The sequence below is a fragment of the Dipteris shenzhenensis genome, chromosome 17, assembly GCF_047967505.1.
Source record: "Dipteris shenzhenensis isolate YYH24624 ecotype China chromosome 17, Dip_SZ_1.0, whole genome shotgun sequence".
Classification (NCBI taxonomy): domain Eukaryota; kingdom Viridiplantae; phylum Streptophyta; class Polypodiopsida; order Gleicheniales; family Dipteridaceae; genus Dipteris; species Dipteris shenzhenensis.
Genome location: NC_141612.1, coordinates 31,886,974 through 31,910,808, shown reverse-complemented (window position 1 = coordinate 31,910,808; position 23,835 = coordinate 31,886,974). Strand labels below are relative to the sequence as shown.

The window sequence follows — 23,835 nt, the reverse complement described above, 5'->3', positions numbered from 1 at the left end:
TCCTTTTTGCCAGTACCTAGGTTAGAGCTTATGTATCACCTTAATGATTGATCCTTGCATCGCCAGGGTTCTTCTACTCGCCCATTACGCCTGGCGGATATCTCAGTGGCTGGTTTATACAGGGTTTTGATGCCACCTCCTTGGATATCGCATCATGTGTATCAGCTTTGGTCTTTAAATCGTAATGCCAAATGGTGGCGTAAAAGATTGCAGCAGCTTTGGTCCTGCAAACTCCCACTTTGCCAACAGGTTTTTCTATGGCGAGTGATGCTTGGTGTTATTCCTTTTGGCGAACTCTTGGCTTATGAAACACGAGACGGGAGTGGAGGACTAGCGGGGGCTAGCAAGGGCTAGCACAAGGCTAGTAGAGGCCTAGCAAGAAGAGGGGGGGGGGGGGAGGGGGGGAGAGAGAGAGAGAGAGAGACAGACAGACAGACAGTTAGAAGAGCTATGGCATTTTTCTACTACAAGCCTTCCTAGGTGTGCTTCTTGCATGCTCTTGCTCTTTGAACTACAATCTGAGCAACCATTGCTGTCCTCCACCTTCAGAAAGACTCTCTTTGGCTTATTAGACCTCTCAATGTCAGGCGTAAGAACAGTTCCATTTAGATCAGCACTTTGTTCTTGGCAACACTCGGAGTTGTCACCAAGGAGAGCTGTCCTATATCTGTTACTATGTTTTCCGCTGGTTTTAACTTCTCAGACTCTTGCTTGGATTTTGTCTTCCTCTCCTTGTCATTAGCCTTCTTCTTTCTGCAGCCCTGCGCATAGTGCCTTGGCTAGTCGTAGTAGAAGTATTTCTTCTTTATTCCTCCACTAGAAGAGTCCTCCTCATCAGATTTGTTGTCTTCCTTCTTGTTGGTCTTGCTATTGCCAACATTGGTCCACACGACAGGGGGAAGAGCTCTTTTCAGAAGCTTTAGATACTTTTTGTAAGAAGAATGGAATCAAGAGACAGCTCACCACAGCCCGCACATCCCAAAAGAATGGGTTTGTGGAGAGAAAGAACTGTGTGATAGTGGAGATGAGACCAACTATGGTAAGGGGGAAGAATCTTTACAGAGCCTACTAGGGTGAGCGTTAATGCAGTCTCACACATCTTGAACAAGACAGAGACCAAGGCAATCGAGGATATGACCCCACATGAAGCCTACTATGGTAAGAAGTTTTGTAGATTAGCAAAAATATGAAAACTATCCCAATGAAGAGCTCCGGAAGGCCTACAACCTGTACAATTGAGCTGAAATCTCTTGGCATTACAGACAATATAACGAAAGAAGGGAGGCTCTTCTCTCTATGCCCTTCATCAATCCACTACCACTCTCCTGGGTCCCACTGTAAGAACTATTTTGGGGCAACTCCTAAAGCCATAACCTCCATGATCCCAGGGAAATGAGAAGCGAGTTAGGATCCAGGTACCACTGTAAATCAGAACCAAACTCCACATAACCCATGATCCTGATAGGCTTAAATGCTCTTTGTAGCAAGATGTCATCTGTGGATCTGGATAGCCTGCCTCCAAAATGCACGTAAAAAACCAAGGCATCCTCATGTGCATCTCAAACTGCAATAACCTGAAGTGGAATGCCCATACTCATGAATGTGGCCATCCAAGTGGAACAAGTAATAGGCATGTCATCTATCTCCACACAATCCACTGGCAAGGCTGCACTGCTCTGCTGAATTCTCCCTAACCTCCCTCTGAGATGACTAACCATCTGAGATTCCCTATCCTCCGGGAGCTTTTTAAAAGCTTTCTACGATCCCACAGTGGAGGCAGGCCCCCTCTCCCAGGTGGACCACTACATGTAGTGAGAAGCACCAAGTGGTCTGCCATGCTTGTCCAATATACTATAATTCCACATGACGGGCTGCCTATCTATCTCTTTGAGAGAGGAGGGGGAACCCTTCAAAGAGTACTCCTGAAGCTGGCTCATGCTTTCAGGATAGGAGCCATAAGAGGGGAAGAAGGAGATCTATGATGGACTGGAGTAAAGATCCGTCTGGTACTATCCATCCAGCCTCCTCCAGACGAAGGTGTGCAGGACTGTATGCTGCAAATGAAAAAGTCCTTCCATGGCTCCTACCTAGGTATAAGTCCCCTTGCAGAGCAGGGCCCTACATTGTATATTTGGATCTATTATATTAAGACCCCATTCCCCAATGGGGAGAATCAAAGTCTCCCAAGCCAACCTCGCTGTAACATCTACTATGCCATCAAGTCCGCTCCATAAAAACTTCCTTACAGGTCTCTTAAGCTAAGTGATACAATACCTAGAACGGCACCAGCAAGAGCAAACAAACAAAGCCATGGCCAACACGACCTGGTAAACCACCACTACTCTCGAGGCAAGGTTAAGCTACTCTTGAGGCAACAGGACCTAATTAACCACCACTACTCTCAAGGCAAGGTCAAGCTTAGCAGAGCCCCAAAAGAGAAGCTTTCTCCTTATGCTCTCTAACACCAAAGCAAATTGTTGTGTTAGAGAGATGCCCAAACCGACTTGGCATTCCAAATATCTGACAAAAGCACTCCTTTGAATCCAAGTGAATCCTATGTCATTCCCCCAATCCGAGTGTCTTTGTCACTCATTCAAAAGCCATTGGATTTGTGCCAATTGATGTGTGCCCCCACAGTAGTATAGAATAAATCCACATCTGTCCTGATGAAAGATGTGAGTGTCTATGGAGTGGCATCCAAAAAAACAGCAGTATCATCTACCAATTCACTATCCATAATCTCTTCTCCCCCTCTCAATGGAAGTCTCAACCCAAAAATATCAACTCGAGATCTAATGTAGATACTCTTATTTTTTATATTTGTAACAATTTGTCCCTTTCTTTCTGCAATATGACGATAATTGGTTTTAAAAAAGTGTGTAGAGGTGGATAGGCACACATACACGCACCCAACCCTAAGATATCTGTAGAGATAAATAGACGCACATACACCCACCCAACACTTCCATCCTTCCCTATAAGCAAATGTCTTGAAGAGACAACTATAATGGTAAGATTGTATCAGTTAGTTGACTATAAGGTTTAACATTTTAAGGGTTAGCCTAAATAAGGCAATTGTTGTTGTATTGATCAGCTTTTTAGTCTCTTCTACACTTCCAATTGGTAAGAGCCTCCCTCTTTCCTCATATTAGCATCTCACTCTTTCTTCAGCACGGAGGAGAGGATTTGCGGTTCATGTAAGAAGTAGCTTCCCATTCCAAAGCAATTCTTGATTTTTGTAAGTTCGATGAGACTCGAAACAACGTTTTACAAAATCCCATGTGCATTTCCAGGCAAATTATACATCCCAACCCTCATTTTTGGGCTCCAAAGACCATTTAATTTTTGCCACTACAACCAACTTTTGAGATAGTGCTATCATTTTTTAATATATACCTCCATAATGGAGGGAGAGGCTTGGCCAGATCCTTGATGCTACAGACCCTCCGCACTGGTTTGGGCAGTTCCCTAAGATGGTAGTTCCTCTTAGAGTCTTCTACCTACAACATGACCACAACAAGCCCTACTTGATCCTCTTTAGTATTGACTTAAATGTATCACTCAAAATGGAGGAAGAGTAAGGGGAAAGAGACCGGAGGGACAATCAGGTCTTGGACTCGATGGAGTGGCAGAGGATCAGAGTAGTTAGCTACTTTGGAACAGAGTAGAACAATCGACCCCAAACCTTTTCTGTATGGTCACGATCACTATAGGTGGCATCTCTGATTATGGAGGGCTGACCATTGCACAATGTGCAAGGGATCCAAGCGAGTGGCTCTGACCATCTCGGGTGAGGTACCCAGAGTGGGTGGCAAAGGTGCCCTTCTTCTACAACACTCACATTGGTAGATGGCTTCATCTGGATGTCGGCGTGGATCTTGTCATGGGACCAGTACTAGCTCGAGCAACAGTGCCGCCTAAGGTCCTTACCAAGCCTTTGGACTATCCTCTGCCTTAGGAAGATCTCCTGTTTCTCCTGCTTATGGAGGACGTGTTGAGGAACAATCTCAATATCTGTTATACTGAGATCATGCAGGACTAGCTATGTCCAGTCACTTAGTGAGGGGATGACATGTCACAAGGATGACACAAGTTAGGGGATGGCATGGTCACAAGGATGACAAGTCAGGGGATGACATGGTCACAAGGATGACACAAGTCATGGTGATGACATGGTCGCAAGATGACAAGTCATGGAGAGGACATAGTCACCAGGATGGCATAGTCACATGGGGACATAGTCATCACGAGGACATATCACCCAAACACATGGTCATGCGTCAAGGGTCAGGCGGTGCACATGGAGTAGTTACAACGCACCGACTCGGCGCAAGCTGACCGTTGCAGGAGACATGAAGAGACTTAGCGGTGAGATGGCTAAGGATGAGGGGACAGCCAATAGGAGAGAGGGAGGGGATTTCCGATCCGAAAGGCGAGGGTGAAGAGGGGAGATGAGGGGGATGGGGGTTCATTCAGCATTGTACGGGGATTGAGAGTGAGAAGGAGAGAGACTAGAGCTACAAGCTCGCCTGTTGCATTGTTATGGTGCATTGCTACTGTTGCATTGTTGTGGATGAGTGATCTCTGATCTCTGTTCGGAGAGACTAGTGTATGAGGATCCCTTCATTCTATGATATGCACTTGCTCGCGTTGTGCTCATCTACTGCTTTCTCCGTTATATGTTTTTAGCATTGTTTCTTCTTATCTCCTTTCTGATTGTTCTTCCTATTCTAGTACTCAGCACTCCGTAGCACCTTCGACTAGTGTTGTGTCATAGGTTCACGCATCAAGTAGTGTAGTGCACCTGAGGTAGAGTTGTGTCATTTATGCTTCTCACATCAGTGGCCTTAGGCCTCCGGTAACACCTCCGGAAGTGAGTGGACCTCCCCCTCAGAGACAGTTTATGGCGATCACGGTGGGTGCTAAGTAGCAAGAGTGAAGTGGCATTTGAGAGTCCTAGAGGGGAGAGTTCTTATGCCGAGTAGTTTTGATATCCTTGAAGGAGCTAGTGAGAGAACTAGGAGGTACTTGAGGAGAGTGGAGAGAAGACTTCCTGCCGACGAGACTCGATACAAAAAGCATTATGGGAGACGGAAGTTGGCGAAGTCCTCAAGGCGAGCACAAAGTGAACCCATTGGAGCAGTGGCCAGAGCAAGCAACTTCATCGAAACTCTCATCGATCTAGACCAACAAGATCCCTAGTTGTCAGATCGGGATTGGAGAAGAGGAAGTACAAAGCGGAGAGCAGGTGAAGGAGAAAAGTACTAAGGACAAAAGCTCCTCAAGAGCTCTTCAAGGTCAAGACAGCACCTCTTCTCCTCTTGCAACGATGTCTTCATCAATAGCCACTTCAACGGGAGTAATGCCCACTTCAGCACCGGACTTGACATCCAGTAGTCCAACTACCATTTCGTCTATTATGCATAACCCCACTCCGTCGAGTCTAGTTTCTACATCCATGACGCCTGTGGGGCTCTCATTTTGCTCCGGTCATGTCCCTACCCTCTACGTTGCCATTATCATTATCTATGTTCTTTCCTACCACTTATCCATCATACATGGCTTCGACCCCATCCTTCTCTTTCCCAATTGCCCTTGCATCCTCTTTGACCCTCATGTTTCCTATGTCCTCACCATCTACTTTTGCAACGGTAGCACCTGCGACATATGCAATACCATCTATTTCTTCTCTGGTTACATCAGTAGTGAGTTCACCACTAGTGTGGTCCTTTGCATGGGGTATCGCCTCATCAGCCTCTCCACCGTATGTCTCCATGCTACCCACAACTAGTATTGTTCCATTGGGAGGCCCTTCATCTATTCCACCCGTTTCAGCCTCTAGGGTGGGGATGGTGGTTCTTAATCCTGCAAAAAAAGCTCGACTTCTTGAGTTACTCAACAAGGTCCATGTGAAGACTCAGAAGTTTAAAGGTCACATTCATGAGGATGCGGAAGCTCATGTGAGGAAATTTCTCACGGCATGCAAAGCTAAAGGGTGGAGAACGAGCATGCCTTCCTACACATCTTTCCGTCGTCATTGGAGGATGCAGCTGATGTATGGTATAGTCAATTTCCCCCTGACCATTTTCAAACTTGGACATCTCTACGGGAGGAATTCTTACGGACTTTCAAATTGGAGAAGTTCGAACATATGATTGTCCAGGATTTGTCCACTGACACTATGAAGCCTGGGGAAAGCATCTCTGAGATGTACACAAGGATGAGGGTCTTGGCTACCAAGATGCCTCCCATTGCTATAAGGCTGGTTGACAAACTCCCTGAACATGCCTCACTACAAGATTTCTTGAGGGAGGCAGTGAAGATGGAACGGTCACAGTTAAGTTTTGCCTCATCGCCGACTTCGACCGCCTAGCCCGAGGAGGGATCATCGGCATGGCAGCAACTCAAGAAGGAATTAGAAGAAATCAAAGAAGGTCTGAAAGACAGAACAAGGATGCATGGACAATCATCCTATAAGGCCCAGATCAGAAGCGGTCTTTGGTGTACAGAATGCAAGGGTTCTGGCCATGGTCAGTGGGAGTGTCCCCCTAAGCGCAAGGTACCTACTTCTACCTCCTTTTGTACATTTTGTGAAATCCATGGACATAATTCTTCTAAGTGTAGGTACCTTAAAGGGTTAAGGAAGCTTCTACCAAAGTATTCTTCAGGGGAACCCCTAGTGGCTGCAGTCAACAGAGCTACCCCGATAGCTTCTAGCACGACACTTGTACCTCCTGCTCCTAGAAAAGCATCTGAGCCACCTTCCCCTCCTAATGTTCCACCCCCATTGCTTCCTAATCCCCCTTTGCTTCAAGCCCCTGCACCCAATCCGGTTGGGGCACCATACTTTTATCCTCAACCCTATTATGCACTGTACCAACCACCTACTCCCAGAGGTGGGTATGGACAGTACTATCAACGCGGTTGACGGAGTGGTTTTCGAGGAGGCTGGGGAGGCGCTGGTCGAGGGACAAACCTTAGAAGACCTATCATGTGTTATCGATGCGGAGAGTATCGCCACTACCAAGATGATTGTCCACAGCCGTTTGGCGGACCTAAATGATCACTACAGTAGAGACTGTCCCAATACTAGAGGTGAACCAGCATCCCAAGTCAACATGGTTGATGTGGTAGTGGCGAGGGAGGGCGACACACCCCATTTGATTGGTGCAGTGTTGGGAGCTGTGACAAGGTCACAAACAAAGGATGGCGATTGTATGCATGACTCTGTCTCAACACCATCGGCCTCGTCATCAACTAGTATCAACTCCATCCCTGGCAATGCATCCCCTCCGAAGTCACCCTCCTTCCAGGTTAAGGTCACCTCCTCCCTCTAGGGTGGACAGTGGGTCAAGGAATACATCTTCCTCGTCCTCTCCTGTTAGTCGATCAGAAAAATCACCAAAGTCCTCACAACCATCAAGGCCTGTCAATAGCTCCAAAAGTGGCCGACCTTCCAGCGACCACCAATCTATGCCTTCGAGGTATTAGGCAATGGTCAAGAGCGTCATCACAGGAATGATGTCCGCAGAGGCCAACACTGCAAGCTCAAGATCTTAGCTAAGATCTTCTAGAAGAGTGCTTGTTTGCCATGGTCGAATGTCTATCCAGTTCATTAGGATCAAACAAATCCCTCCATGTGCTAGGGTCTAAGGTAGCTGCCCAAATCAAAGATCTCCTGAAGGGCCAAACGCAGTAGGGCTATTCGCCCTCGAAATCAAGCACTAAATACATCATCACCTCCATGGCATCCTCCATACGCTCCATATTAGTAAATGTACTATACATCACTCACCTCCAACAGGCCATTATCCTTGGCTCGCCTACCTCCCCATGAACTGCACAATAAAGAGTTGCAAAGTGCACGACTTCGATGGCCGTGCGCACCAACAACTGTAGATGAAATATTATGCAGAACACTCAACTTGGTAGATAATGTTGTCGTAAGCAAAGGGTGTTTTGGGCATCATCGACCCAGAGATGCAGAGCTGAGCCCTCTAGAGCAAGCTCAGTGTCACAGGGCTTATCCCAAGCTTAAAGCCCTAGAAACTCCTACTTCAGTAGCGGCTCCTAGGGATGATAGCATTCAGCTCACCTACTGGCAGTTATGGCTCTGGATAAGAAGCGCTCTCAGGAGAGGATCAACAATGTGTCACTTGCGTTAGAGCTCACCTCAACGAAAGACCAAAGGTGTAGTTGAGCATGATTAGCTCGGTCTGATTTGTTACGTGAGTACGTAGTAAGGTGTGAGTGCCTAAATTCATGGACATCTTCCGTAAGAAGGCCCTTGTATACACTTTTGTATTTGGAATATAAGTCAATTTTTTTCCAACATCTCAGTTGCTTCTCTGCTCATCACTCGAAAGGCCGGAGCCTTTATCTAATATCCACAGGTGTACCCTAACCCCTGACAAGCTACTTGGACTCCCAACTTGAGCTGCATGGCGATGCCCTTGGTTCGGATGATTGGTAATGTTTCCAAAGAACGCATCTGAGCGCTACTCATTGAGCTGCAAGTCTGGGTGATCATCATCAACAAATGTATCTACCTCCAAATAAAAAGGAATGGAGGCATCATGCAGCTGGTCACACAGATCATGCTCGTGGCGTTGTAGAGCCTATATCTCTCGCGCTCATTCCTTTGTCATCCACCACGAGTCTTCACCAGTTCCTTGGTGGAACAACCACAGCTTTTGCCCAAAACATACTTTTCCTTTTCTTACGTTTAAGCATGTCCCGCTACCATCTCGTGGGAGAATCTCCACGAGATCTTAATTTCGTTTCACCTACCCCCTGTCGCTGTGGGTTGTAATTATCAATATTGCCAACATTAAGAGCGGAATCAAGACCTCGGAAGAAAAAGTGCGATCTACGGATATTTTCCAATACTGCACTGCCGAGCTCTGCGAAGCGCACTGAAAGCTTGAACGTCGCAGGGACAAGCTATATTACGCCAAGCGTTCACGCGCATAGGGGAGGAAATTATCAAATTGTGCATCTGAGAAAACATTATAGCCGCATGTGGGTAACTCGCACGGAACGAGTAGTCAATCTTTTTCACCAACCTTGCATTCGAGATCGAGTTGGTGATCATTTCAGTGTCGCAAAAGCTAGTTAATAATATTGGGTAACGCTGACGGGAGAAAAAAAAACGACTGAGCAGAAGACTTGATGCCACTAGCTGATCCAAAGTTCAAGCGAAATGATGAATGCACGAAGTACAATTCCCTCTCCTACTATGGACTATGAGGCATTTGGTATCGCGAAATGGATGGGCATTGTACACAATGCGCGCAGAGATTGACACAATTCTGTTGCAGAGAGCGCCATCGTGTCTGCTGCAGAGGCAAATGGAGGCTAAACGCACGAAAACGAAGCACGAGTCGGGGAAACGAAGTCTACGACAAAGGATCCAAATACGAAAAACCGGGTGGATGGGAATCGTGGTGCAATGGGGAAGATATGCAGCAAGGAAGGGATTAGAGAAGGGAGAAAAGGAGGGGGGGGGGGGGGGGGGGGGGACGTACTGGATATTCTCGTTCTCGAGGGCACGGACGAAGAGGTCAGAGGCCTTGTGTTTGGCATGGTGGAGCTGGTCGGAGGCCATGGCGAGGGAAAAGAGCAGGCGAAGTGATGGAGCTCCAACAGTAAGTGTAACGATCGCTCACAGCAGAAGAAGAAGAAGAAGAAGAAGAAGAAGTAGTAGTAGCAGTAGAAGAAGAAGAAGAACTGTACAAGTGTATACAATTAATTGAGCCTTTCTACGTGTCACTTGTTGACTAGTTTCGCTTTATTGTACCCCTATTTACAGGTCCTGGTTTTTTTTTGCCTCATCACCCATGTTTTGCAACCCCCGTCACCCTCCATGTCACCCCTCACCTCACATGATTCTCTCATCTTCCCCATTTCGCCCAAGATGCTCTCCCACCTCCACCTCCACCTCCCTCCCTCCCGCCACCCATGGAAGATTACGTCGAGCTGCCGCCCGTCGCCGTTTACTGGCTTGCTCATTTATTTCACCAAACGTGCGATTGATGCAGTAGCGGCGGCGGTTGGAGGAGATGGAATGTGCCGATCATGTAGCCGCTAGATGAGCTGGCCATTGAGTGGACAACTTTTATGGATCGAACACAAATCTCAGGTAAATGCATGCGACAACGTAAAACCCATGACAGAACGCTAACATCGGTCTATATACACAGTCTGCTACTACTGTGGTCTCCTACCCATGGCCTTGCGTCATACATGTGCCATTGTCAGACCTATCATCGGCAGTGCTTCTTGTCTGCTGAACATGGACGGAAGATCCCCGAGTCTCTTATCTTTGCACATCGACCAAGCTAACGGGTTTGTCGTATCTCTCTCTCTCGGCCTTGGCTACGATGTCTTCCTAGGGTATGCTGGTGTGTGCTATCCAACTAGAAAAACTCAGCGATCATATTTTGGGTGGAATCTACAGTGACAGCTCACGTGGTAAGGCATTCCCCCACCTCAAAGGACATTTACACAATGCTCAACTCGATGTTGATGATTTTCCAACCTGCAAACACGGCATCTACATGAGGACAAAACACTGGAAATGCTCTACAAATTTTTGTGACGACTGTAGTTAGATTCAAGGTCCAACTTATAGTTTTCATTAGCTGCAATAGGGCGAAAACCGTGGAGTCCCTATCTTCATGCTTATTTTCTTTTATTTTTGCAATGTTATCATGACCTCCCATTTTCAAGCCTCAAACAATGGAGAGAACCAAATAAGAGCAAGTGAAAATTGAGACTATGCACTGAGGTACATGGGAATGTCCTTTGAGCTGGCTGCTCGCATTCAATTCCCTCAAGAAGCTCCTTGCTGCCTATTAGCATAGGCCACGGGCGGATGCGCCCCTTATAGATGGCCATGTCTGTGAGTGGGTGTGTCAATGGAAATAAATAATCTGATGTAAATTGCAACTTTTTCATATTCACTCTCTTGAGGAAATTTCAAAGGTCATACACATAATTTTTGGAAGATCTACGTATGGTGCAAAGTATAGCTCTTTTTAAGGGACATGGTGTTTTGACTCATCACATGTTATGATTCTGCCCTTCTAGTCTCTACCTCGCATACTCCGCTACTAAAAAAGACCCAAGTCTGATGTAAAGTGAATTGCAAATTTTGTATATTGACTCGCTTTAAAAAATTTCGAAGGCCATACATATATATAAATTATTGATCTCCAAATTTTGTACCATCCTAGGTATATTTTATGTTTAAAACTTATAAATTTATGAAAGAAAAACCTATAAACTTGTGAAACTGGAGGGTTTCATTTTTAAAAAACACTTGAAGGTCAAAGGAGGAAACCTAGGGTCTCAAGGCTGCATGTTTAAAACATATATGCCCTTTTGCACATTCCCAAGTCCAGGGTTGTTCATTTATGTTTATGTTAGTAAGCTTAACATAACTACTACAATTTCATTAAAGTTAAGTTGTACAATACAATTCCATTACCATGTGTTATGTTATGTTATGTTAGTAAGCTTAACATAACTACTACAATTACATTAAAGTTAAGTTGTAGAATACAATTCCATTGCCATAGGTACAATCCCATTACCATAGCTTACAATTACATTAAAGTTAAGTTGTAGAATACAATTCCATTGCCATAGGTACAATCCCATTACCATAGGTACCCAATATATTATATTGCGCATGAAGTGAAAATATTCAGATCATTTTTTGCACAAGTCTAAGGGCCTTTTCCCACCTCGTGGTTTTGAGTCCCTTTTTAACTTATTGCTATTTTATAAGCACTAGAAATTATTAAAGGGGTCATAGAGTAAGTGTTGTGAGTTTGGTCCATCTTAAAAAAGAAATCGACTAAGAGAGTTTATGGCAAAATCTTTTTTGAAAAGTAAAGGTGTCATTAAAAATCACACAATACATGTTAAATTACACGGCGCAGCAGAACAAAAACTGAACAAAGAATAGAAAGTACACACCAAACTAGAGACGAACAAAATTTCCTTCAATACTGATGTAGTATAGATGATGGCTCCGTCCACCCATGCGATCCCACAGTGGAGCTTAGATGGCGATCTAGACAGATACTAGGTGAAGAGTTACTAGCTGGAAGACTTATCTGATCTGATCTGATTTGATACAATGGATTGGGAAGGTCGCCTCTTTATAGCTATAAGGGCGGTAGTCGGATCAACGTAGTCAGTGGAGCCGACCAGTCAACCTCTAGTCGGTGGAACCGACCAGTCGTCCATGGAATATTCAAGGAATATTCCCTATACTATCGCCTCGGGGGCTCTCACACAATCAAGACAATGTGCCTTGTTGTGCTACTAGCTTACCTACCCTACCTAGCCCATAGGCTAGACTCACATAGATCACCTTTCTACCATCAACGGTCTCATTAATAGATCTCATCTGACATGCAAGTTAGGATCCACATCCAGTGTCTCGGGCTCACACGTGGCTTCTCCTCATATGGGGGCCCTACAACTTGAGCACCTTGGACCACTGGTGGTCACCAGGAGGGTGGGGCATTGAGCATATCTAACAATACATTATAGTGAAGTATGCTAACAAAACTATCCACATCCTTTCCACAAGATAATAGTGAGGAAAAAAAGGGCAAGTTGTAAGCCCTTGTATTGACACATATTTACAACAGTGGAAAGTGATAAAGAGATCCACATATGATAATTTGGGATTGAAGGCACGAGAATCCTATTTAACACATGAGGCTCTTGCACACAAAAGTTGATAAGTACAAATAGTCCTTCAAATATAAAAAACAAGCCAAATATACAAAAATGGGGTGGTCAATCCCTCAAAAAAATGACCATTCAAAAAGTTGAAAAGTACAAATAATCCTTTTAGTTCCCTCCCATGCAATCTCAAAGTTGTTTGCATTTTGGGAACTCACTAATTCAAAACCCTATTATGTCCCCGCTTTGAAAGAAGTCATGTGTGCTCAAGTCGTATTATTACAATCATTGTTCAAGAACATATTCTTACAATCATTGTTGACCGAACATACTGACCGAACATACTATAACGGATCCCAAAGGTTTACAACCTGAGGAAGTAAACAATGGTACTTCAAAACGATGTTGTACTATAACTTGGCCTAGATTAGCATTGGTTGTGCCACAATTGTATGACAAAGGAGAGTACTTAATAGGTGATAAGAGATAAAGGGCTTTAGCTTATGTCTTAATCAGACCTTGTACTCACTAGTTCCCATAACATTACTACAAAGGAGTTGTCAATGGGACATTGTCTTTAGAATGTTGAGGATGGTGTAAATTGTGCCATACCTCTAGGGCATTAGGGCCAAACCCTAAGCCTAAGCCTAACCCTAACCCTAAGGGGTTCACATGCATATCTTCATGTTCATGTTCAGTACAACTAAGTGTACAAGTAACTATATCGTGTGCACTCCTCTCTCTCTCTCCCTCTCTCACTTTTGCTATCATGGTATCAGAGCACGTGGCTCTAAATCTGACATGTGGCAGTCTCTAAATCCCAGTCAAACTAACCTAGGTAAACTAAACCCTAGGTTAGCCTTCTTGATAGGGTTGGTAAATTTTGTGCCACTTGGCATCCTCATCCATAGGTGCCACATCATATACCACGTGGCAGCCTTATCCATAGGTGCCACATCATCTACCACCTCACTTTCCATGTGGTAGTGCCATGTCATGTGTCACATCAGCATTCTGCCCAGTTAGTATGCACAGTCACCATTTGCCTTCTAAGCACTGAGTGCCACACTGGCACACTTTTGTAAACAGCATGTGCACCCAAATGCCACCTAGGCATTAGTGTCTTCTAAGCTCACAGTGTACATAGCATGTGACCCATAGTGCCACATCACCACAGGCCACCATCATCATTTTTGCCCTCTCTTGTGATCAAAATTTGGCTATCCTTCTGGGGGGCTATATCTTTTGATCTAGAGGGAATTTCATAGCACTCCAAAAAGCAAAAATGATTGCTAGATTGTGCTCTACATGTTGAGCACCTCAGATCTACCATTTGAATTTTCCACATTTTAGCATCATTGAATCCTCTTCATCGAAACCACATCCTGATCGATTGCAAGACATTCAACACATAAAATGAATGAACTAAAATTCATTTGCTGCATTTTACGATTCGATGTGTAGTCTTGCTGTAGACTCGCACTGCCATAGAGGAGATCCAACTCCACCATGCCAAGTTATCCATTGCCACATTACCAAACTAGTTCCCACTGGCGTCGGTCCCATTGGATCTATAATTGGTGTACACATTCACACATTGACACCAACTCAGTCTCTTGGCATTTGGCACTTCAACACCTTAGTACGACTAGAGTTATCCCTCTCTCGGACTCAAGATTGTTGCACATTTACACACACACATGCCACCCATGTAAAGTCACACATTGTCGACTCTTTTGGCATTGGTTCTTGCGCACATACACATAAGCCTTGTACAGCCTCTTGGCTACTCTTGACATGTAGTTGTCATCATTTCATTATAGGCTTTATCATTGGCATGCATAGTTGTTCTTCTACCACATGACTTGGTTTTGATAGTTCATTGTAAGCCCCCCAGTGGTAGCTCTCGTACAGTGTTCTCATGGGTAAACACTCTCACTGGTACATGGTTAAGCCTCTTGCATAGAGCACTAGACTGCCTCTAGCATGGAGTTATCCACATCACCCAGATGATGATTTACCAGTCATGTCTCCGGATGAGATCTATGAGTGGAAAGAGAACCTACTTTGACCCTTCATTGCCATAGGGTATGTACCAGTGTATGATGTCAACTCAAGCCTTATTTGTGTTGACTGATTGGATGCAGATTCTCCACATGCTACCATGGATCAACCCACAGTTTTTGATCATGCACATTTGATAGTAAGCCCTCAACACGAGACATATTTGACGATAAGCCCTCAGCATGAGGCAGCCCCACTCATATCAGCACAGTCTAATTCCAATGATGCACAACCATCATCTTCATGCATGGATTTGATTCCATCCTTTGCCATAGATGCAAAAACTCAGTAGGAGTTCAGTTATGATCATGCAGTGTTTCAACAGGTAAGTCCTCAGTACAAGGCACTCACATCTTTTGTCGCATGTAGAGATATATGCCCTAGTGCATCCAGCTCTTTAGGTGATTCCATTCCAGCATCCATCATTGATGCTTTCACCTCTAATACAAAGCATATCTTGGGCTCACAGTTTAGGTTAGCACATCAGTCTTCATGACATTCTAGCATCGGCTCAGTCATGCTGCATTGCACCACCCTTGGATCCAGTTACACCAGATCATTCCTCAACATGAGGATATTTATGCATAAGTGTGGTCCCCAGTGTAGTAGACATCATTAGGTTCAGCCATAGCATAGCCTAGGGAGACTTAGTGTTTCATCATGCACTTATGGCTATAGTATACAGTCCATACTTGATGCCAATTAGTGGTTGGATCCACAACTTCAGATCACTCCCTACATTAGCATTCAACACTGCATGTGCCTCAAGGACATCTTATGATTTTTCAGTTGTATTTCAGGATTCTAGGCCTTTACAATGTTAGCTCTTTCTCGATGAGCCTATGATAGATGCTACATCCCATGCCAATGGATGTTTAGCTATGCACAGATTAGATGACCTTTAGCTCATGACAGTTGAGCATACAGGTCTGAAAGGTTGCCATACCTTGTCATTTGTATGGGCCTCTTCATCAGTACAGTAGCATGTCACCTTTGGCCCCAGTTTTTATGTAGCTTGTCACCTTTGGCCCCAATTTTTATGTAGCCCCTGGATCAATCTATCCACACCAAGTATGCAGTCTTCTTCGACCCCGCATCATTTGACAGAGATTATAGTTCTACTGCAGCATACCTCCACCATTGCTGTTAGTTCTTTTGGGTTGATGACACCCTTGAATGCCACAACAACCTACTGGATTATGTCTTCACAGCTACATCAACTATGTTCAAATCTAGATTCCTCTTCTATAGAGTAGTTGCACAGTCCATGGTGACTCATGACATGTTCAGTACACAGCCATACACATAGTTGTTCACGCAGTCATCTTTTGATCAACTAGTCTTTGATCCTGATGGACTTTACTTTTTGCACATTTCCTTTCTCTTCCCTTTGGCCTATCTTCTGGGTTTCATTCTCAAAGGAGAAGGATGACCCACAACTTAAGAGGGGAAAATCCACATTATGTACAGCATCGTAAGTTGTACTCATTGTACATGCCTCCTCTACGTAGTCACTGTGCTCACATATGCACATATTACTTTGATTTCTTTTTAGTTTTGGATGCTATAATGTGCACCAAACAAAATCCAAAAAAAGGTCTTGTACATGCACCCTCTACTTACCCAATTCAATTTAAGGGGGGGTGTTGAGGATGGTGTAAATTGCACCATACCTCTAGGGCATTAGGGGCAAAACCTAATCCTAACCCTAAGGGGTTCACATGTATATCTTCATGTTCATGTTCAATACAACTAAGTGTATAGGTAGCTATATTGTGTGCACTCCTCTCTCTCTCTCTCTCTCTCTCTCTCTCTCTCTCTTCTGCTATCATAGAAGAAAGTAGAAGTAGATGGCTTAGCTTCAATAGGAGAGCCAAGGTGGACAATCCACAACATGCCATGCCAAAGACTTTAATGTGTGAACCTACCTTAGAATTTTGGTGGGGTACCTACCTTAGAGCCTATGGGTATGCTTTGGCTAAGGAGAGGTAACCCACCAAATATACAAGATGCAAGCATTCTCCTCTTTGTGTTTGGATAGATAAGGTTGTCACATGTCACTTCAGAATGGTAATCCCATGATTACCCCATCTCATTTAAACATGCAACACCCTTTATGAGACAAAGGCTTACCTTGTAGGTAAGGTATTGTCCAAGGATAGTGGTCTTATCATAGAATGTCACCTATTGGCTAAGAGCACCTAATATTTAATTAAGTCAATTCCCATCTTGGACTTGTACACAAAATTCAACACTAAGTCATGATTATAATGGAGAAATACAAGGTTCGTTTAAAGACACTTCAAATGGGAACCTTTTGGTTAGCAACCATCTAGAGGAGGGTTTGGATTGGTTCTTAATAAAAAGGTTTAGCAAGGCTACACTAAATGCCAAAGGCTCAACAAAACTTGTCCATTACATCCATTAAACTAGCTACACTAGAGTCCTCTATAGAGAAGGTGAACATGTCATCCCCACAGATAATTGATGACAAATGGACCCCCTGAGGGAAGGGACACTCCCTTGGTCCTTTCTTGAGACACACATACTTTGATATGATGAATTAATGAGATGGTGCAAATAGCAAACAAGAGTGGGGATAAGGGTAAACCTTGGCAGCGGATCGAACACCTAAGAGTATATGTTCCCATGACCCATCCATTGAGATAGAGCATAGTTGAGGCATTACCAAACAAAGCCAAAGGCATCCTAATGAACCTCTCACCAAAGCCCAGACAATCTAACATAGCAAGGATGAAATACCATCTCACCCTATCATAATCTCTATTAAGGTTGAAGCTAAAGAAAATTACCTGCTAACTTGAATTTATGGCATGGTCCAAAGCCAGCGAGACATTCATGACATTATCAAAGATGTCCCAACTTTGATGAACCTGCTATGCTCTTGATCCACGATCTCTAAGAAGACTTCTCTAATCTTGATCGCCATGGCTTTGGCTATCAACTTATATGTTGTGTTTAGCATTGTTATTGGCTTCCAGTCACCAACCTGGATGTGTTTGTCTTTTCGAGAACAGCTTGACTAGGCGAACGTTAACGTCATCAAATAGGGAGCATTAGCCATGTCTCTCATGTCATCCCCCATAATATCCCAAAATTCCTTATACAATAATGTTGGAAGGCCATCAGTTGCCGACGTTTGGTCATTCTCCATGGCATTGAGTGCTTCCTCCTTTGTTGAGAGCGGTCCAGCTACATCCTCGTTGGTACTCAAAAATTCGGGGACAGACTCCATCCATAAGGTTGGACACTTCTTTCTGCCAGTGGCCATTTTTAATGGACTCCTCTCCAACGAGGGCACTTAGCTCTTTTATGAACACCTCCGCTACATACATAATTCATTAACCAAGTGGCCTTCCTTATCCATGACCTCATATATAGCATGCATTCTTTTTGTGTAGTCATTTGAAGACTTCACCAAAATGATAAGTATAAATTTCAAGAACTTGCATAAATGACGTAATGGATGTCACTAGCAAAGTAGATTCAAAATTACAAGGCATAGATCTACATTCCATTTTGAATATTTTTTGTGTGCTCTCATTTGAAAGACTTGGAACCTAGTCTTGTCCTTGAAGCTCATCATGTGTATTGGATAATTTAATTCAAAATGGAAGCTCAATTATGGTCTTCTTGTGAATTCAAATCCTTATTATCATCTCATCATCATTTTGTGAAATACATAAGTCATGCACTTAAATCTAAAATTTATAAGTATTAAAAATAAAAATTCGCAACTATAGTTTCCTTAAGTCAACAAAGTTAATTCATCATGGAATCCATGTGGTAAGGCCTACAAGTTGGACCTATCATGCTATCGTGTGCACACAAAGTTTCAAACTCTAGATATCAAGGATGATTCTTATGTCAACACCCAAATAGATCAATTTCTAGAATAATTCATGGACTTTTATCCAATTGAGTTTAATATGCTATACTTGATTTCACAATTGAGGCTCCAATGGCCGTAAAAGCCTAAGGTGAGCATACAACAATTTAATGCATAATAAATGAACTAGATGCATGCTAATGCTATGCAAAGTAAATCAAAATGAGTAGTTTACGTACGCAAATGATAATTTATCCTTCCTTCCCAAGCTTGATGCTTCACACAATATCAATGAGATGGTAATACTTATTGAAAAGTTGATCCATACTACTTGCAAAGGCAATTTATCTTTGGTGCACACAAAGTGTAAGTCTTTTTGCCAAGTTTGGTGGTCCTAGCCTCATAGTCTAGTACAATGCACCAAGGGCAGGCATGGGCACACATAGCTTGCAAACACCCTTAGTTTCCTCAACCTACCCCTTTCCACACTCTGTGAGTTCACCCAAATCATGCTCAGCCATTATATCATCCTTAATTGAAGGAGACATCCTTCACCTGTTGATGACTCGTGACAAGAGCCTCCCCTCAAGGTAGGAGCAAGCTTGTTGCCAAACGACCTCTTCTACCTAGAATCATTTTTGCAAGCTTTCATACTTCAAACATTGCTATACTATGAGTGTAATAGGTCTTGATACACTTATCTATGCTTTCATAATGGGTGATGGCTTTGCAGGCAACCAAGCTCACATCACGATGCCCACAAGAGCGGCTTATTCCTGATACACACAACTTCCCTAGATCACTTGTAGTAGTCACATCTATGGTATGCCTTTCAATTTTGACTGTAGTTCTCATAGCATTTGTAGTTATGGGGCTACTGTTTGTGTTTTTACGGGATCTTTCAAGTATATAAGACTTTGTCACTACATGTGTGAGACCTTTCTCGAAGATTGAAGAGCATGTTGTAGAATGACAAACAAGGTGAAAATTTCACTAGGCATGCCAAAGGAGATGTGACAACCTCACCCTTAGATTATGACACTCCTCTTAGGTTATCCTTCTATCATAACATTCATTTATGGCCCTTGCACAATTCCCGTAATGCCAAAAATGGATACAATATTATGGGAAAATGAATGCTGGGCTTATTTTGTAACATCATTCATCAATGCCTATAGGGCATGTGACATAAATTACTAATGGAATTTTTATAACTAATTCTTGCAGAAGCTAGGGTAGGATTTGTTTTTCTTAAGTTGCTTATCACTTCAGATTGGCTCCCGGACCTTCATTATCCTTTGGCAAAAAAGAAAGTGAGGATGGAATAAGCTTGTCAAGTGATTGTAGCTTTGCAATTCAAATAACACATCTAGCTTTTGAAATGACTTTCTTCAAGTCTTTAAAGTTAACATGAATACAAATTAAAATTGGCCAAGTTCAATTTGATCATCTACATATTCGTTGTCATCAGAATATCGATTCTTGCATCACTTGCATATAAATCAAAGTCAATCAAGCCTGTCTACATTGAGTTTCATATTTCTCAACTCTAACTTATTCAAAATCATATTGCACTTGGACTTTTTCATGTCATATTCCAATGAATCAAAGTACATGTTACCCTTTGGTAAGCAACTAAATTTGGTATGAGTTGTTTTAAGTGTTGTTACTTCTTCTAAATTCAATTAAAATACTTTCTTAATTAGCTACTTTCCACCAATTCATACATGGTGGTCAATTTCTTACCATGGAGCATCTTGAGCCTCACAATCTAGGTTCTTAATGAGAGCCTAATGATATGGGGCTTATAGGCCCTACACTTTTTGTAGAATCTACCTGGAGAAGGTCTAGCAAAGTACCATTAGAGAGAAGGAAGTAATCTATAAAGTCCTTCATGGGGATAGGTGAATCCTCTCAGGTTCTTCTTGTGATTTAAACAATTCTCTACAATAATCAAGACATTTTGTTCATGTGTTGAACTTCATATATATACTTTTCTAGTAACAACCTTCCTCTCTTAATATAACTTGAGTTTTGAATCACAATTTCCATTCGTATATGCATAGAGGAGAACTAGGAGAGGTCAATTAACCCCAATCACATGTCCTGGTTTGCTAGTCTAGCACATATTGAGAATAGATAGATAACAGATGACATGGAACAAATGATGCAAGGATAGGAAAGTTTGCACTTCCTAAGATTTGTCTACATCTTATGTAAATGGTCCAAAGGTCCCCATTTTTCCAAAATACCTTGTAATGACCATCAAATGCTAGTAAGTAGAGGGAGACTAGCTCCACCCATGAGTTTTCTAAGCATTTTGTAATTATCATATCTATTGTTTGTTATCATTTGAAGGTTAAGGTGCATCCTTGCATGAGTGTTAGATATCCTTATATGAGTGTAGAGAATATCTTGGCTCCTATACAAAAAATGTAGTGATTGAAATAGCAAAATAAATACAAGTCAAGATAGGTTATGGGGGAGTAAGGCAAAATGAGAATATGGGGATTATGGTGGACTTGCAAAATGAAAAATATTACTAGCCACATGATGACCAAGTGTTTTGTCATTAGTGCAATATCGTTAGGAAAATGAAATCCCACAGAGGGCATTCTATAGTAGTAGAAGACTGATAGAGCATCCCTAGGAATTATACACAGAAGTGTTTCACTATGGAATTACTTTTATGTACTTCACAACCATAGTTGAGTGTGTGAACCAGTAAATAGATAAAGATCCAAGAGAGAGATAGAACCAACAAAAGTATATTTTTGTCCAAAAATGGATACAATAGAGAAGATGCCCGAGTCACACCAAACCATGGTCCTCAACCCTTACCAAATGATGTACTACTATCACCTTGGCACTTCTAGATCCCTGATCCCGTGTGCTCCTCTAAGCTTATGCAGACTCCTCTACTAGTGATCCCTTAACCTTATTGCCCGAGTAGTCAGCGTGGATGGGCAACCCTCCAAGCTCTTTGTCTATAGCTTTTGGTCCCCTCCTTCACCTCCTAAATACAGGCCCAAGGCTAGGTTCTCTTAGTGCTCTAACCTTCTAAAGATCGCTGCTCTAGGTGATGCAAAATGAGACCCAAATGGCCTCCTTCTATATAGCTCAAGTCCCTCTCAAAACAATAGACTAGGTAGGTCTAAATGGGCCTACTTTCTGGTGGGCTGACCCCTAGTTCTGTGGAAAATCTAGTTGCTAGTAGACCTTTTTAGGGCCCTTGTAGACACTACTGTCCAGGCTTTGTAGTCCTAAACCCAAACCACTTGTGTGGATCCTTTGGCCCCCAAAACCTACCCATTCCATGTGCCTATTATTGTGGTAGTTTTGCCCTTGTTCTAGGTCATCTCTAGCCTCCATTAGGTCTTTGCCTTGATGGGCAAGGTTTGATGACTACTGCTCTCCTTTGGGTTTCTTTTCTTGAATGTTGAGCTTGTGTTCATTGCATTTTACTAAATTCTGGGTCTAGCAAATCTTACTAAATGTTGGGTCTACCAAATATTTCTTAAAACTATGAAGAACTAAGTAAGCATGTTGATGTGATCATAGGTGTGGTGTGGATTTCCCCCTATAACATTCACAGCTTTATGGTATGAACCAAAGCCTTTAAAAAGTCTACCCAAAAAATACATAGTAAAACTGTAAACTCTGCTACATGTGCCCATACACCTTACTAACATCGGACACATTACTTACATCAATTGCCATCTATTGCACCACCTCAGCTATGTTGTGTAGTAATTGGTCCTATCTTGCAACTTTTGTACAGTCTGCATGGCAAATTTGTACCCTCTTAGGCCTGCAAGATGACCCTGCCTTGCTAGGTATGTTTCTCCTTGTGCTGCCCACAGGGTAGCTTGGTCATTGCCCATGTCGCAACCCCAAATCTATCCCTTTCGCTTTACGGTCCACCCCTGATGCACTCCTCATTTGGGGGATCACAGGTGGGGAGGTGACCAAACCTAATTCGACACCCCCTCTCACTGATCCAATCCCACTGACCCAATCCCAAGCTCGATGAAGGTGCTCTAGTAGCTCCTATGTTGTAGCACTCTAGAACACTTTGGTATCATTGTAGCTCTAGATTTTCATCTAGTGGCTCTTGCTCTGTCGGGTCTAGTTCTGCATAAGCACATGAGTTTGGTACACATTTCCATCTTTGGTAGCACCTAAAGGCACCACCACCACCTTTAGTCACAAGCCTATCTTTAGACACAAGCAGCTTCCTCCACCTTATGATGGGTGAGCAGCATGAGATCCTCCAGGCACCATACTCTCAGGGTCTCGTCCTCAGTTTGGCTAGGTCTGCAACCAAATTGCATACCCTAGACATTATATCCCAAGCATAAATCCAGATTACATAGAATTTGAATCTCCATGTGTGGCTTCATGTTGTCCCCCTCTAAGTCACAGCCTCCATCTGATCCTAGTCCTTAGGTCTTGTCAAACACTAGCCAAGCACCCAAATGTCTCCAAGAACTCATCACTATCCATCACCTTCACAAAAGATTATGACTCCTCTTTTGACCATATCTTAATGTTGGACATCGTGATAGTAACAACGGGGTCCATATTCCTAATATTAGCAAGACTAGGAGATGCCATCAAGCTACGTATAAGGTTACAACTAGTCGCACCCCCTTGGCATTTAGAGTGAGGCCGTAATGCCCATGGAGTTTGTAGTACAGGAGAGATTTTCCAAAGAGGCATACCTGAGAGGTTGACTAAGTTTGAAAATCTCAATGAGACCTAGCTACACGCCATGTATGGCATTAAGGTTGAGAAAATACACCAAAAGTGCTGGTTTGATCGTAACCTTAAAAACAAGGACCTTAATGAGGGTGGCCTTGGATTATTATATAAGGCACACAAAGCGCAGATTGAAATATCAAGGAATGGGTCCTTTTCGAGTGGTAGACATTACCCCATAAGGGTTGTGTCTAATTGTGACCCTTGATGGAGGAGACATGAGTGGGTATATCAATTGTAGTAAGCTTAAGTGATACTAAGGCCCACTCACTCTCCAAAGCCTCTAGGCTATCCGTAGGGGCAAAGAGCTTAAAACAAAGGTCGCCTAAATGAAAGGAAAGAAATAGAGTAGTAATACCTTTGTGCTCGTAACAAGGTCTTTGGAACCCAGCATGAGTGGTTAGCCTTTACATGTGTGCCCCCTACGATTCTTCTTAGATTGGGCTATCATTAAA

The 23,835-nt window shown here is 43.2% G+C and overlaps 1 protein-coding gene across 1 annotated transcript in view; it reads right to left on the bottom strand.

The window, feature by feature from the left end:
• LOC147891993 (uncharacterized) overlaps positions 1 to 9,689 on the bottom strand; it is a 341,384-nt gene extending 331,695 nt beyond the window's left edge. Inside the window, exon 1 of the mRNA XM_087388335.1 lies at positions 9,528 to 9,689. Coding sequence (XP_087244461.1) covers positions 9,528 to 9,607 — 80 coding nt within the window. The 5' untranslated portion in view covers positions 9,608 to 9,689. The remainder of the gene's footprint in view (positions 1 to 9,527) is intronic.
• Positions 9,690 to 23,835: the final 14,146 nt, after the last annotated feature.